General features: G+C 33.7%; 1 protein-coding gene across 12 annotated transcripts in view; it reads right to left on the bottom strand.

The window, feature by feature from the left end:
- Positions 1–18,601, bottom strand: part of LOC143225113 (CLIP-associating protein 1-B-like) — a 183,557-nt gene that overhangs the window by 108,316 nt on the left and 56,640 nt on the right. The window contains exon 1 of one of the 12 annotated variants that reach the window (XM_076453917.1): positions 8,285–8,626. The exons of 10 other annotated variants lie outside the window; for them this stretch is intronic. In XM_076453917.1, the coding sequence (XP_076310032.1) occupies positions 8,285–8,501 (217 nt within the window). In that variant the 5' untranslated portion in view covers positions 8,502–8,626. Of the gene's footprint in view, positions 1–8,284; positions 8,627–18,601 lie in introns of those variants that run through there. One more of the 12 variants, XM_076453918.1, reaches the window with a different exon arrangement.

The raw sequence follows: 18,601 nt of genomic DNA, 5'->3' as shown, positions 1-18,601 counted from the left end.
AAAAATAAATCAGGCGCATGTGATATGGTCGAAATACGCAGTTAGCGTACACAACACTGCTAACAGTATGTTGTTTATTTTCTATGCCAAAGTCCTTCAACAGCGGTTTCTTGAAACAAAGCAAATATTTATATATCCTGCTGCATTGTCTTAAGCCTTTTGGGTAGTTGGATCTCTCAATAAGTATCAGTCACGTACGAATACAAATATAATTATAATGTACTCAGTAACCAGACCACTTGTTGTTGCGATTTGTTTGGTCCTATTTGAACTTGTAAACGGTAAAAGAGAACGCTGCTGAAGATTCGTTTTTATCTTGTTTCTATGTGGGTTTAAAATTGACTGAATGTTAAATAAACGCTGAAGAGATATTTCTTGTAACGTCATAAATTCTCGATAGATCATTTTGAATTTAATCGTAGAGCAGTGGCATGTCGGATTTTAGATCAGGGGAACAACCAACAAAATTAAGAAGACCTGTCTCTGGAAGGAGAACATGAAAACAAAGTAAACTAATTTCTGAAAGATATGTTTTTGGGAATAGACAAATCCTGGTAAAGATGAGTCATTTTAGTATACTTCCATAAATCTAACCCTAAATACCGCCCAATTATCATACACGCTTCCTCTCATTCAACCAATATGCAGAAACAGACAGGTGCTGGTTGAAAACAGTGTTCACTGTACATTTATTTTGGTACTAATGTTACGTTGGTATTATTATTATTATTATATTACTTATAAATTATCTAGATCTTTAAAGCAAATCTGAGCCAGACACGCTTTTGAAAATATCTATTAAATCTTTGAAATATTCTGTATATTACGTATAGTGTCAATCGTAAGATCATTTACGACACTATCACACTGGGTGTACACATTCAGCGAATTTTTGGTCAAGTCCTAATAGTGGCACTCGCCTATTTTTTTCCTCTTCTAGATTACATATCTCGTGTTGTACAAATCAAACCATTAAAAGTTGTTTCACTCCCACCGTACTTTGTAGCCGTGTTTTTAAACCAGGTTTAATCTTATTAATCCGACAAAGACTTGACTTCGCGAACTGATTAGAGATTGACCACTATGCAGAGTTCGGACCTTTCGGATGCGACACGTATCCGAATCCGTAAATTCAGAATAATAATATATTTACCTGGATCAATTAGAAAAACAGAATGATATTTTACACAAGTTAATATCGATAAAGAACATCTGATGTTAAGACTTCGCCCCCTCCCAGAGATACGCTACTGTCTTGGAAGGTACGCCTACTGAGAACACTTGCTGAAATATATTTACCTTCACAATTACTAAATATACAGTTGAAACAATAACAGAGACTGAGCTTTCACAAGTTTATTACCTGGGAGAGAATTTATTATAGTATATGGAAGTCTTTTTTTTTATACAAAAAAGAAGGAAAACATTAGGAATCCGCGAATTGCCGGCTTGTATTTTTTTTTACAGATGCGATCGCATTTTATATACTTCATAATTTTATGTTGTTTTTTCTTGTTACAAAACCTACTGTACAAAACTGGTCAAAATATGGAGTGAAATACCTCATTTCCTTTGTCAACATCATGGATCTCAGCAGTAATTATTGGGATTAATTGTAATATTGATGGCATATTTTGCATAATTCATATGTTGTTGGAGTTCCTTCAACAAACAAAATCATGGGCCCAGAAAAAATTGGCGAGTTAAGTAGTTTGAAAATTGTGTTTAAAACATCTCGCGAATCTTGTAGGAAAACCAGCATCTTATTTAATAATAAAACATCTCAACAATCTTGTAGGAAAACCAGCACCTTATTTAATAATAAAACATCTCACGAATCTTGTAGGAAAACAAGCATCTTATTTAATAATAAAAACATCTCAACAATCTTGTAGGAAAACCAGCACCTTATTTAATAATAAAAACATCTCACGAATCTTGTAGGAAAACAAGCATCTTATTTAATAATAAAAACATCTCAACAATCTTGTAGGAAAACCAGCACCTTATTTAATAATAAAAACATCTCACGAATCTTGTAGGAAAACAAGCATCTTATTTAATAATAAAAACATCTCAACAATCTTGTAGGAAAACCAGCACCTTATTTAATAATAAAACATCTCACGAATCTTGTAGGAAAACCAGCACCTTATTTAATAATAAAACATCTCACGAATCTTGTAGGAAAACCAGCACCTTATTTAATAATAAAACATCTCACGAATCTTGTAGGAAAACCAGCACCTTATTTAATAATAAAACCATCGCCGACTTTTGTAGTCTCGAAATTTTTACATATTCTACAGTAACTCCTGTACGCTGGACCCAAAATGATATTTTTCCCCCTCAAGTACAGATTTTCCACAAAATGTCGCGCGTACTTTTGTATAAGTGAATTATTTTCATCGAAATAGTCATATTTTGTTATGCTTAAAATATTGACAACCACTGACTGGAGATTTTCTAGACCAATCGCAAGGCGAGTCTTGTTGATTGTTATAGAACCCGAACATCATACAATAGTGAAACTTCATCACACTACGATACTGGAAACAACTTTTATTATGCGATGCGCAAACCCTCAAATTCGCGAATTTTTTTTATTCAGTGTGCACGTAGATTTGCAATAGGGTCACGATTTTCCTGTTTAGCCATTTTTTCTCCATTCGAATGTATAGAGAAATAAATTAGGTAAATAAATTTGCTGCGCGAAGTGGAGCAAAACGAAGGTGAAGAGGTCACACACAGATTCGACGTTTACGGAGTATTTGGCATGTTTTGTCTTTGGACAAGGAAAAACAATTCAGAGATCACTAAACGAGGCTGCAAATCACTCATAGCCACCATGCACTGTCATCCATACTAGCACCTCAAGTGAATACTGGCGCCACGGGTGACGGCTAGTAATAATAATAAAAATTTCATTGAGGTAAACGAAATAATTTAGTTTCTTTCCGATTTGCAAAAAAAACAACAACAAAAAACCAAAAAAAAACTTTCATGATAGGATAACGCGAACATTATTTTCGAAATCTGTGTCGCTGAATTCTGGAATATCCGTTTTTAAAACCAAAACAACTTTTATGCACTTTAAGTTCGCAGGGTTACGTTATTCAACGTGGTTTTATATATATATATATATATATATATCTCAAAAAGTTGCTATAATAGTGACAGTTTGTAAAGTTTTATTAGTACTAATAGAGTTTTAATACGGCTGATTCAAGACTTGCTTTTCAAGTTCTTAGTTTTGGATTAAAGAACTCCAGGAGAGTCAATCATTTAATTATATTAGCAACTATCTTGAGGAGTGATGAACGACATGATGTTCATTTTTTTTTTAGAAGAAGAAGAAATCGGTAATATAAAAAGAAAAAAAAAAGAAAACAGATGTTTTCTTTAAACAAAAACTGACTGAAATCAAAAACTACAATACTAAAATAAAGTGGTGCTATGGAAAACAAAGATGCCGGTACGCCATCCTGTCGCATAACAGGGAGGTTGCATAAAATATCTTTCTAAAAATAATACTGTTCTGGGGTTGCATGCTGCATTTTTCGTTCTTAATTGCTTATCTTTAAAAATTGTAGATGACTGTTGTACTTTTTCCTTTTTATCATAAATATATACCAAATAATAACTTTCTTAATTATGTTAACCCTGATTATGCCTGTACTTATGTACTTCAAGCAAAAAAACCCGCCTCCCGTGCCAAGAAAAATTTAACTTTAATCTATAAATTATTTCCCGGACTTTATACAGATTGTGTTGCACTTTTGATTGGTTGTACTCAGAGCTACTTATACTGCCCACCATGAAGTAATTAAGCCTTTTAGTCGTGCATAGAGCTGTTCGACAATACAAGGTAAATTAAAATTTATTAAGTTTTCGTGAGCTAGTATAGCCTGAGCATATTTAATCGAACATTGAATAAGAGATACAAAAATTAGAGCAGTCGTGGATTTTAAGAGAAAAATCTTTCATCCCATTTGAGTTTCACCTAGATGTGTTGTGACCCGTAATTCAAAAACTTGAATAAGCCAATACTTAATAACATTAACATTACAAGAATTTAGCTTCGGCTGGAACAATGTTGTTGTAAGAATACGTAATTAAATTGAGTTGTTTATACAAAAAAGAATGCCTTGGATAAATTCTACCTCACTGGGTGAACTTCTATAAATTAGGTGCTACTTCATAACGTTATGCTAATGTTCGAAATACATCATAATAAGATTATAGGAATGTTTTTTCTTGAGGGGAGGGGGGATGAGAAATTAAGTTATCTATATAATTGTTATTTTCAGATTATCTTGTATTGCTTGTATTTCTTCGTTATGAAAATTCTTAAAAGGTGAAAAACTCATTCAGAGATCACCATTGCAATTTCCACAATCTCCTTGACCATATTTAACATACCATACGGGTAACATGAGACTTTTCTGTCCTCCAATGCTGCCATTATAAATCTACTCCTTAAGAAAAATAAAATATCAAACCCAACTTTCACTTTTAAGAAAATCGTTGCTTAAATTTCTTAAACTATTGTTATATGTCAGCTTTCACTACTGGTAACAACTCATTGTATAATATAATTACTGAAGCCTAGCCTGTCTTTTTCAAATCTTTAGCTTATGTTCTCTCGTTATATTGTCTTCAGAATACAACAAAAATGAATCAAAAGTCATCCTATCATAAGCTTTAACAAGATCACCCCTTACTATATTTTTCTCCAAAATGGAATACCCTCCCCTATAAGCAACCCTTACATCCCTGAATTCATCTAGTAGCCCTCTTCTGATTGGATGTTTCAGCATCACGAATAATCAAAACCTGGATTTTAGCGTTGGAAATCCATGAGCCTTCTCCTATAAAACCTTTCCAATACGCCATTCATTTCTTAGATAAAAAGACTAATGTTGTATAAACAGTAATCCACGTGAAGCTAAAATAGTGACTTGTGCAGATGTAATAATCTCTTTTAACTCGTAATCACTGTGTATACAAACGCTATAAAATGTAATTGCATTTCCTACTAGCAACAGAACACTACCTTGATGTCTTGAGTGGCTTATTCAAGATCATGTCATTCAGTCATGCTATCGAGTGAGCTTTCATCTTTATTAAACGTATTAACGAAATTATAACTCAAACGCATTACATTACACTTACTAATTAAAGTTTATTTGCGAAATGCTTATTCAACTGCTTTTAGTTATTACGAACATCTTCAACACAGCTAGAAGTATCCAAGAATTTAATGTCATTAGCAAGCTTAAAATGATTTACTAATTATCCAAACATACTCAACCTAAACTGCAAGTATATTCTTACTCCCCAAGGATGTGATTTTCATAGCCCATTGTTCATGTAGCACATTATCAAAAGATTTTTTGAAAATCTAAATACACCAAGTTAATAAATATTTCATCGCCCAAACAAGTAACAACTTCGAAAACATTAATGGACTAGTTAGCAAGATTTCTCTTTATACAAGTTCATTCTACTTCACATCTATAGTAAAAATAAATTCGAATTATCGTTTTATATTATACTGGCGGTAAAACTATTGAAATATACCTGTCTGGAATTTTGGGTTGGAAGGTGCGAGCTGGTCTTATCTGTGCCCCAGCTACAAAGGCCATAGTTCATTTCCAAACCTTTGCTGCTAAATTCCAGGAAACGTTAAGTGTCAGTGAAATTTCCGCTTGACATTACCATAATTTCATGTAAATGAACTGTGACCTTCATAGCTGAAACACAGATAAATCCAATCCGTGTGATCTGACTTATAAATCTGTCACATTTTATTCAGGTCAAACACACACCACTTCTGAAAACGTAATGCATTGACTGAATTCTGTGTATCTGTTTTAACACAAAATTCTAACGAAAGGCTGAAGTGAAAGCAAAATATTGGTTTTAATATTGGAATAAGATCTTACTTTATAACCTACTACTTAAAAATATGCAAGGCAAACACCTTTGGTTCTCATATTATTCGCCTTGAAGATACACGTCATTAGCCTAATAAGGCGAAGGCCTTTTCACGTGACCCGGTTTTGACACACACTTAAACTGGTTATGATTATCGATAAAACCAGTTTCCCATTCGCGTTATTTTCAAGTCATTGTCGAAGAAAATTCACATTCTCTAATCAAATGTTCTTACCAAGCCACGCCTTCTTTCGCATGGCTTCATGCGTCACAGCAAGAAAACCATTTCCACTATCACCGACTCCCAAACTAACAAGTAAAAGGCCATAATTATTAACATTTTAAAAACATAATACAGTTGAAAACTGATGATCTGTCGTCAAAGTGTTGTGTGGTCTTATTCTGTTTTGGACATTTTTACAGGAAACATAAGTAATTTCCACACCTAGGAATTAGTTTATCGAATGTTACGGTCTCAGCATTCTGTTAATATTCTGCTATAATAATATCAGCCTTATTCATTTTACGTTGTTACCTTAGTTAATAGATATATATTGCAGATGATCATGTTAATACAACTAGTGCTATCCGTGATGTCCACGATGCAAATAACGTCAATCTAAAATGTACAGGAAGTATTTATTGTTACTTGCAAATATTTGTGGACAGTTTCTTTATCACAATTATAATTAACAGAAAAACAAAACAATTTTCAAAAGTTAATACAGTTGTAAACTAGCAAATTAACGCAACAGTTCCAACGAGATGGAAAGTCACTGCGGAAGTATAATTCGGAAAGCCATGTTTACACCACATTTAGATATATTAGTCGGCGAATTGTCTTAATAGAAAAATAGAAAGCTAACTTTCACGTTTATAAATGTTTATCGTCAGAGCTAAAAACACATACACTACATATTCTGATTACACGTCACGAATTTTCTGAAGTGGCCAAATACAGATTCAAGTACTTTAATAACAAATAATAAAATGATAGAAATACTAAAAAGAGGAATATATACTTTGAGGAATATATATTTGCACGTTTTGAAGATTTATAGGTTAACAACTAAAATTACCGTCACTTATCACCTATTTTACCATAAAAAAATACAAGGTGCTAAAACGAATACAGGTTCCCAGTCCTTGAATGTCGAGCTTGCACCAAAGTACATTACTTTTCAGTGCAGTTTAGTTTATCCTAAAATACTAGTTGTTTCACTTGGTGAAGCGAATTCAAATTTTCAACCATGATTATTTTATTTACATGTCAATTACCAGTCGAAAATCCTCGCGGAAAGTAACAATGCAATATAATTGACTGATATTAAAACAAAGAATTACTTAACCATGGCCCGAGTGCTAATTGTATATACTGTTGAACACGCACTTTTTTTTAAAAATTAATATCAAATTACAGAAGAATCTGAAGAAAGAATTTTGAAATCGTTCATCAAAACCTGTGGTTACTGTAGTGAAATGGAAAAGAACATCTGTGACGTAGAGGCCTAACAGCATGTATGGACTGTAGTTTCGCGTGTTCAAGACTTATCAGCATACCTTGAGTCGGCAAGTAAAAACACCAAAATGTGCAGTTTGGTCTTTTATAATGATTAAGTATATATATAAAATGTAAGTTAATGTATATGTGGTTATTATTTCCGCTGTATATACGTACTGGAAAAGTGAGACCTAAGAAGTAACTTCAGAGCAGAGTTCTCTTTTATATCACAGAAATTTGTATGAAAATGTGGGGAATAATCATTTTTTAATGTTTTGTAAAAAGATAGAACAAATACTATTTGCTTGGTTAAGAGGGTTTAGTATGAGGTTACGTAAGAAAGCTCTCTAGTTAGAAGAAAGTCGAAACGTTGTTCGCTCCTCAACATAAAAATTTTTCTCAATCCATACCAACCATTTTTACATATATATTTTTTCTCTACAAGTGGGTTTTCTCGTCATCACGGATCATATAGAAAACAGTTATACAGAGAAATGACTTACGTCCTACCTTAGGAAATGCAGACATATACAGAAATATGATTCATATATTACCCCAGAAATACAGTTATACACAAAAATATGACCCCATGTGTTAGCTAGGAAATAGTTATACAGAAAAATGACTCGTCTTATTTTAGGAATACGGTAATACACTAATCGTACATCATATTAGCTAAAATGTTCAGACATTGAAGTTACATTCAAGTATTCATAATAATAGCATTTCTTCTAACAAAACATTTTTGTATACTTTTACAACAGTGTAATAAAAAAGAGAAATGTAAAAAACAAACATCTAAAAGATAACATGTCTGATGTATGAAGGATAATGTTAACCAACCTTTACATCCACAAAAACGTCTTCGATTCCTTGGGCTTTGATCAGATAATCTTATCATATTGTCAAAAAGCATGATCCAGTCGGCATCCTCTCCCCAGAGGATTTCCCCATCGTCAGAAACAATCTGTCCTTTACTGTCTGGGTCAGAGGTACTGATATCGCTACCGTCTGCACTGCTAGAGGATGGAGACGGCAGTTCGTCTTTTGTCTCCGACATTTTACAGTTGGTTGCTTGGAAACGGTTACCACGCGACCGTCTAGATTATCACCAAGAAACTGTGCATGAATACGTTTCCTCTTAAGCGCACTTGCTTTGATCCAGGTATCAGAATCACAAAACACGAGCAGGTTCTAACAAGTGGGCCGCCTTAACAAAAACTACAGCACTTAAGATATTCATTTCTCGCACTTTTTCATGGAGCTATAAAACAGTTAAGGTCACGAAGAGATAGAGAGAAAAAGTGTAGAGGCCTATAACCGTTATAAGTTTTATATATTAGTATACAAAACAAAAGAAACATGAATCTGTATAGCGCCCTTGGATATAGGTTGTTGTATATTTCACAACCCATACACACACAAAAAGAGACGATAACGCATCAAACGCTAGACTGTCTGGCATCAATTACAACTGCTAATTGGAAGGAGTTCCAGTTCTTGAGCATTTTCTAGGGGAAAATATTGACGAATTTGATTGTTTTACAAGAAAACACCGACATACACCTTTCTCTCTCTCTCTCTCTCATATATGCGGCATCAAAATTCTTCTAAGACTAAAGGTTTATTAATATGGTAAATAAATTCATAATTAAATATCTAGAAGTTTGTGGACGGGGCAATGATTAGGAGGAATTGGATTAACACGAAATTCGTTTATCATAAAATGGTAAAAACACGACTATAAGGTCTCGTTATAAAACTAGCACATTTAGTAGATATAATGATTCAGAAAAAGTGATATGGGTGAATTTAGAATCGCTCGTGTTTTCAGTGACCCGTAACGTTCAGTCTTAAGCTAATGTATGGGCTGCTGAATGGAACGTGACATTTCCTTCTGGGTGCATTATCTTCCGGTTTGTTCACGTGAAGCTATCTGCACAAAAAACGAATTAACAAGATATTTGCTTCCCAATCACTTGCTAATAGAAACATGTAAGCTGCAAAGATGGCGGAATATTTGGCTGTCTCTAGACAATGCAGGAAAACTACATGTGAAGTAGAGAAATAACAAGTCTGCTACACAAAGCGCATCTTTTACAATGATAAAGACTTATTGGTTTTCGATATATATATATATATTACAAAGCGGGCTCTTTAGAACAAACTGGTGTATAATGGCAACAAGTCATATGTTATACATAGAGCTTAGAATACTCTGCTGAAATAAAGAAAATGAAAAATGTAGAAAAGGGCATATTTCAGAGAAAATATCCGTAACATAAGATTTCTTCATATCATATAATCACGCATCTCTAATTATAAAAACAGGAACCCCATCGAAATTTCCACGGGTGATTATCACAAATAATGTACGTCAGGCGAAAAGAAACATTTCATTGAACACACGATCACACACAAAATAGTCTCTCAACGGAAACTTTCACATTTTCGTGAACAGCGCACGAATGGCCTGGAGTGTATTTCATGTACTCCATAATTCTTCAATAACGGGTAATACGACTGAAGTATAAACAAGAGTTTCAATAACGAACATAAAATATTTAGGAAACATGTATTCAAGTTCTCGACTCTTGCTGGCCTCGGAAGCCAGTCTGGCCCTTTCACGTGCTTTTAATTGAAGGAAAAACAGAGCTTACAGTAAGATCCAGTGAGAATACTTTAAGTAGACAAGCTGGCGCAAGGAGCACGTGTGAGGGAGGAGAGTGCTTTCTTTAGCCTCCTGAATGGCTGCTTGGCTGCAGATGCTCGAAGGGCTAACGGAGAACGTGCGTGTGTCAGTGGCCGGCAGTTTTACTGCATGCGACACTCGGTGCGGAGAGCCATTTCTAGTTTGATCAAGCTAGAGGGTTGAAGGATGCGATGTAGAAACTTTCAAAAGCACTGTTCTGCGGCTACAAAATATCCCTGTAGATGACGTTCAGCCAACACTTCCGAATAGATCGAACAGTCTCAACCTCAGTTCACTGTCAGTTTCACGAATGCGGTGTGCGCCTGCGCAATATTAGATCTTGCGATCGAAATTTGCTACTGAAAATGCGTAGTATCTTGTACTTCGATGTTTGCCATACACGTTAAAGGGCTATTTAACCGGTCTTCTTCCATCGCCATTGCATTCCTTATGCTGATTTGTGGTTGAACTATGTAATGTCACGAGAAGAACACGGATTGGCTACTGGAAGTCATAAAGTATTTGAAACTGAATTAATGAAGTAGAGGCAAGCATGCTGTGTCCACGTGGCTTCCAACATGTTTAATCATCATACATTTTAGTTTCTGTTAAATTGTTGACTGGCAAGTTATTCCTGCTTTATATGTACAAAAAACACACAAAAAAACAATTTCTTGTATTACTTAGATGTTTATGTCACTCACAATATCTGGTTTTATTTGTTGAATTTCGCACAAAGCTAGTCGATAATTAATTGCGCTAGTCGTCCTAATATACAAGTCAGCCTAGAGGGAAGGCAGCTGTTAAACATAAAACTACTTCAAACTATTATTAGCCTACTCATTTTTTTCTCACCGAAAAGCGAGTTACCGTCACATGATAACGTCCCCACAACTGAAGGGGCAAGCATTTTTGGTAACTGGATTCGAATCTACAAACTGCGAGTCGAGCACCATAACCGCCAGGCCACGACATGCAAAAACTATAGTTTGTAAAACGAAATTAAGAGTCCACTAAAGTTGCATTCAAAATGTTATAAAAAGAAACTCGTGCAGCAACAAGTCACGATCCCGTTTATATCTATTGTTTGATATATACAGGGTGTCCCAAAATAACGTTTACACTCTTTGACTGTGTATAGCTAATAAACCGTTTCTTTTGTTTCAAATTTGACTTGTGTCCAAGGATGGCGGATAATCAGCTTACAATCGAGCACAAAATATTCATTCTCAAAACTTTTTGGAAAGTCGAAAACAAAGCTGAAGTGCAAAGACGTTTCACTAGAAAGTTCCATATGGATGCGCCATCTCGCCCCAGCATTTCACGCATCATCGCCAAGTTTGATGAACACGGAACTCTCCACCATATGAGAAAGGGTCGCTCTGGTCGAAAAAGATCATCAACAAGCCCAATAAGAGAGCAAGAGGTCATTGATAATGTTCTGAATTCTCCAAGAAAATCAGTGCGCCAACTGTCTCGTGAAACAGGTATCCCTAAATCCAGCGTTCATCGCATTTTGAAGTGTTTCCAATTCAAAAGTTTCATCCCATCGCTTGTTCACGCTCTGAATGAAGATGACCCTGATCGAAGGGTTGAGTTCTGTGAATGGTATCTTGCTAGATGTGCAGGCGATGATGAATTTCCACTCAAAATTGTTTGGAGTGACGAAGCAACGTTTAAGGTGAATGACTCAATAAATTGACACAACTGCACCTACTGGGCAACAGAAAATCCACGTTACAGAGGAACATCATTTGAATTTGCCTGGAGTGACTGTGTGGTGTGGTCTTTTCGCTAGGGGACTCATCGGACCATTCTTTTTTCCAAGACACCGTAACAGGATTGAATTATCTCAGCATGCTACAAGAGTTTGCCACGCATCCAAGAACAATTTGGAGAAGAAGAGTGTTTCTTCCAGCAGGATGGTGCTCCTCCCCACTTCCATCGCGATGTGAGAGCTTATCTGGATGCATCTATGCCAGACAGATGGATTGGACGAAGGTGAAGTGTAGAATTTCCTGTTAGATCACCAGATTTGACACCCATGAATTTCTTTTTTTGGGGGTTTTCGAAATACAAAGTTTACAGCACAAAAAGGGCAACAACTGAGAAATGGAGAGTTGCAATTGAAGAATAATGTGCTTTAATACCAGATGAGATGATGTTTGATGTGTGCACTTCCATTTCATCCCGTTATGAGATGTGTCTGGAGCAGAACGGATTTCAGTTTGAACACCTGAAGTGAAGCAAGCAAATTGTGACATTTTACAATTTCAACCAAGGAGAGTTTTCCTTGGGAAGAATTTTATTTGTTATTTTTTCTCTTGATTTCAGTATTAAACATTTAAATAAATCCTTTAGCTATCATATGTATCTTGTTTCATTGTTAAAATCAATAAACAAGGCAAGTTATAATGATCCAAAGAGTGTAAACGTTATTTTGGGACACCCTGTATATTAGTACTTCATTTCATTTTTAAACTTAAAGTGAATCTTATGATTTAGATTGTTTACACAGTGTTAAAATAAGTTATTTTTATAAGAGACAGACATTACAGGGTTGCTTACGTAACTGTTTACGAATCATTTGTTGCATGGTTCACTTGTTGTGAACTGATATCATGTAATTCGAACCTTCCGAAATTCTTTCTTGGATTTAAGTAAGTATTGTTACATTGTATCGTCTAGTAGTTTGCAGAACGTTCTAGGTTTCAGTCGAGTAGTATATATACGAGCGTAGAGTCCGTCAAATATGACTGGTCAAGTTCTATCACCGCACATGGCATATCTTACTTACATTTCACAGGTAACTAAAATAAATATATTTTGCAAAATCAAGCTTAACCCAAAAAGAGGCAGAAAAGTGTGATCAAGGCAGTCAAGCCTGACTAAATTCTTTTGTTAACAACCAAAATTAAGGTCATTCAAGAAATAAATTCTTTTGTTAACAACCAAAATTAAGGTCATTCAAGAAATGAATTCTTAGCATATTCATAAGTACTGGTAACAATCAGAATAACAACTTTTAACAAATAGAAAACCTAGTGCATTTTAGTGACACTACATTCGAAGAATGGCTTCTATATAATGTTGTTGAGCAACATAAATATATCATAGTATTACTGATAATCAATGTACGGAAATATAAAATGAAATGTTGACACAACAAAACTGGTAACTATATTGATTTGTTAATTTATATTCTCCATTCATGATATAACAGAAAATGATTCAGAAACGATTTAAGTTTAAAATTGAATCGATATTTTTACTTTCATGCTAAATTTTATGTACGTGACTCTAGGCTAGGTGATCCCACATTGTACCTTTATTTTCAGTTTATTATACTAACCCTCACTACACAAACAAGGTTTCATGGTGCTCTCCACTCACGGTACCATTGTACTCCCCTATTACTAAAACCGTAATGCCTTGACAGTAATCAGACTACTCTATCTGGATAAATGCCTTTGGGCTTTTCTGACTCTATTTCGAGAAATCAACCGTGATGTAACACAAACTAGCTTTTATACAGGTTAAAAAGGCAATCATAGAAGTAAGTTAGTGAAAGTAAAAGTGAAGCTAGACTACGTGATTGTAAGTTAAGCCATAAAGAGCATACAGTACAGATTTCTAAAGTGAAAGTATCACAACTTGTATTGTAATAATAGATGTACAGATTAAAAATGTGTCTTATCACAGGGTGTTCTAAGTAACTGAACTAATATTGTAGACTTTGACAAAAAAAAAACAATTATTTAAATATCTGGATACAACTGTGATAACCAATAAATTGTACAACTAATTTTTTTTTTTGTACATACATTTGACTTGTTTTGAATATTTTGTGGCTAACAAGCCACAGCAACTAACTGTAAAGAATCCGGTCCTATAAAACCTTACATTTATAGCTTCACAACAACAAAGTATTATCTGCTAATATTTAGACGCAAAGATACGTGATTGGCTATTTATGCTGCATCCAACGCGGGTATTGAACCCCGATTTCTAGCGTTATAAGTACTCAAACTTAGAGCTGAGCTACTGGTAGGTGGGGGCAACTAGGAGGAAAACAACTCTGAAGAATGATAGGAGCCTCTCGTTGTTCGCAATGGTGATAATGATAGACAGCCAAATGGGGCGTACATATCGATTAAACGTGTGAGGCGGATAAAACCTAGATGGCAAATACGTCACTCCCCACCTTAGACCTCCTCCAGAAATGTCGTATTGACATTACACAGTACTCCTCCAACAGCAAAAACATTCCTGTAAATCTTCCTCCTTCAGGGTGATACTAAAAACCGATAATTTTCTCCAACTCGAAGTGCATCACTCGCATATATCTAATACACCAAACCTGAATGATTTGTACCTTAAGACAAAACAACAGGAAATAATCGCCAAAGCGCCTTACAATTACCTGTAGAAATGACGGATACAAAACTTACCCAAAGCGCACTTTAATTATATGAGGAACGGATAAACCAATCACAAGGAAGTTAGTCATTCGAGTGCAATAACATGCAAAAGTTCCTCAAACACGTGTTTTATTTTCAACATTTCTTACTGTGGAGAAAATATAAAAATGTTCACATCTACATTTTGAAAAAAACTAGTTCTAATAATATTTTGCGAGTACACAGTTAACACGTGAGCAATCTTATCCTATTTCTGTGCAACTGATTCATATTCAAAGAACAAAGTTAAATAACTTGTTTACTGCTAAGCACAAATCTACACAAAAGTATCTGTGATGTGTCCGCCACAAGTATCGAAACCTGGTTTTTAGCAGTGTGAGCCCTCAAGCTTATCGCTGAGTTACCGAAGGGCTAATTAAATAATAAAGTAATCGGTGATTAATGAAAATATTTTCTGAAATTATTTAAATGAACACACCAAATCAGCAGTTAAATTATATTCTATTACATTTTCTGTTATGCATCCGTCAAAATTCTAATCAAATCTCTTGTATACATGACACGGTCATTGTAACTATTTATGATTTTGTTCACAAGGCGATATTACGTTTACGACTTATAATAAATGTATAACATCATTTATACCCAACATTCAGCGTTGACTACACACAAATTACAATTAAACATTCTTCTTGCGTTCAGTCCGGTGACCTTACAAAAGTCAACAACTGGCCTAATCCAGCTTTTAATTTAAAAATATTAACTTAAATATTGAATATTAAGATATTTTTTGCCATTTAACGTTTAAAGTTATTTTAAGTTATAAAAAGATACTCATTGAACCGTGGAATATTTTAGCCTGACGATTTTACGAGGCCTAAATTGCGTAACTTTATTCCGCTTTGGCGTTATACACGATAAGATGGATGATGATTCATATTCCTTTCTCTTCATTTAAAAATATTAATTTAAATATTGAATATTAAGATACAACTTAAAATTTAATTCTATATTCAACTAACAACAAAATATTGCTAGTTACATAAGTTGACTTCGTTAAAATAAACTTAAAAAAACTACAAGATTTGACAATCATTACTGGTTTTCTTAACAAGAACAATCAAAAATCGCCCGAAATTATTAGGCCAGAGAGTGTAATCAAGCTTGAACTTCAAATCGTTTAATACAACAGAAATTAGTTTGAACTCATTAACAGACACATAACAGTTAAACACTGAGATCGTTAATAACGCATTTAAAACTAACAAGCTAATAACTAGCACGCTTTCAATGCTTCACCGATTATTCTTCGTTCATAAGTGTGAAAGACGAGGTTTTTGCCACGGCATTCTGAAATTAAAAGTTTACGAAAATGCGTAGCATACGAAAACGAAACCGAGTAGTCACCTGCTCTACTCTAAATGCACAATACATAACACAATCGCTTTAACAAGCTTGCCAGAAGCATTCATGCATTAAATGCCTGTTCAGCTTTTCATTTAAACATGTAAGACATTGATGACTACGCAAAAAGTGCGGAGTTGTAGGGTCTTTTTCATTCATAGCAGGAAGAAGGAATACTTAAGTATAATCGGTTGGTATTAACTAAAACATTTAGAATGCATGTCTGCGTTGTAGCTGTATAGGTGTTCACAGTTCCTGTTATCAATACTTTTGTTAGTTCACTCAAGAAACAAAAGGATCTAGAAAATACTTAGTCTGTAATAAAATAAGTAGGTTCACAGTTCCAATTAAAACAGTTTTCACACACAGAGGGAGCTTTACGGACACTAACAAACAGTTTATTTCCTAGTTTAATAATGGTGAGAACAGTTCTAACTCGCCAACTTAGTTGTCTTAGAAGTAACTATCATAACAAATAAACACTAGCACATTCCCTATCTTAATATTATGAATATTAAGTCGTAGCTACTTTATCAAATTAATAGTATTCTGCCTCTGACGTGTTTTCCTTACAGTTTTTCAACTGTTTTAATTTAGAAAGTTTTATTTCTAAGACCGTAAACAATATCAACAATGCAGTACTTTAGTTCTACAGTAGCTAACATTTTCCAAACATTATACACGGTAGTCATGAAATTGATGTTTGTGCTTTTAAATAATTTATTTGCAATGAGGTACGTAGATCTATTGTGATTGACGAACACTTTCATGTAATAACATTACGATTACGCATGAAATATACTTAAAGGTTATAACAAGGTGAATTGTTACACAGAACTTTATTTGCACAATGCTTTCAAGATTTAAGCAGATCACAAAATTTCGTTGCAGTTTTGATATAGCATCTACTGCCATCTAGTAAAAGCAACAGTAGTTAATTTTCTGGCATTATTTTTCCTTTCAATGCGATAGCTAGAAAAATGTTTTGGAGAAGAATAGATGTTTGGTGAGTACTTGACTTAAAGCTTTAAGTTGCAAAGAAACAAGAATTCTCTTCTCTGAATTTTTGAGGTGGGGGCTAACCCCATGCCTAATTTATATTCAAAAGTATGAAACATGCATTATTGTGCTATTAACAAAAGAGAATCTATCAGCAACCTACAGGTAAATTCAATCTGTATTTAATCAGTCCATTGGAAAGTGTAATATATAAATAACTTTCCTAAATAAACCAACATCTTCTTTAATACTTAAAACACTGTCTTAACATTGCTTGATTCAGACAATAACTGACCTTACACAGACACACACACACACACACACACACACACACACACTATTGTAATGTTTTGTTGTTGTCGTTGTTATGCGACTTCTTTTACTTTAACTTTTTACATAGTGAAATCTTAAGAGTTAATTAAACAATACCACTATTGAAAGTATCTAATATGAAATTTGAATAAGTTACTTTTAATTAATTTTCTTGTCTTTCACAAAAATTTCAAAACTTCACAGCAAATATTATATTTTCATTTCAATTTAACATAACTTTATTAACAAAGGAAAGATTAGAGAACTTCAACAACTTTGAGGTAGGTTATTCACTTGCTGTAACTTAGAACTGAAAGAAAATTGTTAGTTTTCTAACACATTCTACACATTATATTGTCAGAACTGTCAACAAAATTCAAATAATCATTTCATAATAACTAATCAGTGATTCAGTGTATTGGGCACATAATCTTACTAAAGAAAATTCAGAAACACAAATTAGGAACAGTCCATATTAAAAACTTAGAATTAACTACATAGTGATTTCTAGTAACTTTTGCATCAAGATCTAAGAATACATTTACAATATGAATTAAAATGTTTTTAATGAACCTGTGGAATGTAATGTAGCTTACATGTTATGTTGCAAACAGAATACAATAGTAGATACAAAATCACCAAATCTAACAATCAAACTTTGTTCATCTTTCATGTAATAACTATGTTAATTATAGATTTCAAAGGCCATAAAAATACTGTTGGTTAATAAAACAGTTGTTCCTTCTATTTTTTAAGTAAAAGTTTTATTTTACAACTTGTCTGAAGAGAGAATGAAGAAAAAAACTACAAATAATGTGTCAGTAAAAGAAGAAACAGAAGAATTGTCTAGCAACTTTACACACCTGATACGTAACAAAGATTTCATAACCAGAAAACTGTTTATGTACCAAATTGATAAACAAAAAATATTGATAATATAAAAAGTATTTAATATTATATTTCATTTCAATGAAAAATATAAATTAGACCATTGGTTATTTCTTCCAATAGCTATTTATGGCTCTTAATTTATTTTTTTATTGAATTAAAATACAAAATAAATAATATTTCTTACAAGATTTTTTAGAGCTCAATTATATTTTTCTCAAAAGTTTAAATAAGTTAGTAGTTCTTCAGGTAAGGACTGCATTCAAAAACATTATTGTACTTGATTAGTAATTAATTACAGGTATGAAGTAATAACCTACTGAGTAGAGATCTTGATTGTCATGTATCACATATTTAAAGTTACTTAATGACACTTTTGAAGAACACGAGTTTCATACCTAAACTGATTCTATCATCAACAGTACTGGTTTCATGTACCCTCTC

The sequence above is a fragment of the Tachypleus tridentatus genome, chromosome 9, assembly GCF_004210375.1.
Source record: "Tachypleus tridentatus isolate NWPU-2018 chromosome 9, ASM421037v1, whole genome shotgun sequence".
Taxonomy (NCBI): Eukaryota; Metazoa; Arthropoda; class Merostomata; order Xiphosura; family Limulidae; genus Tachypleus; species Tachypleus tridentatus.
This window is presented reverse-complemented; position numbering and strand designations above follow the sequence as displayed.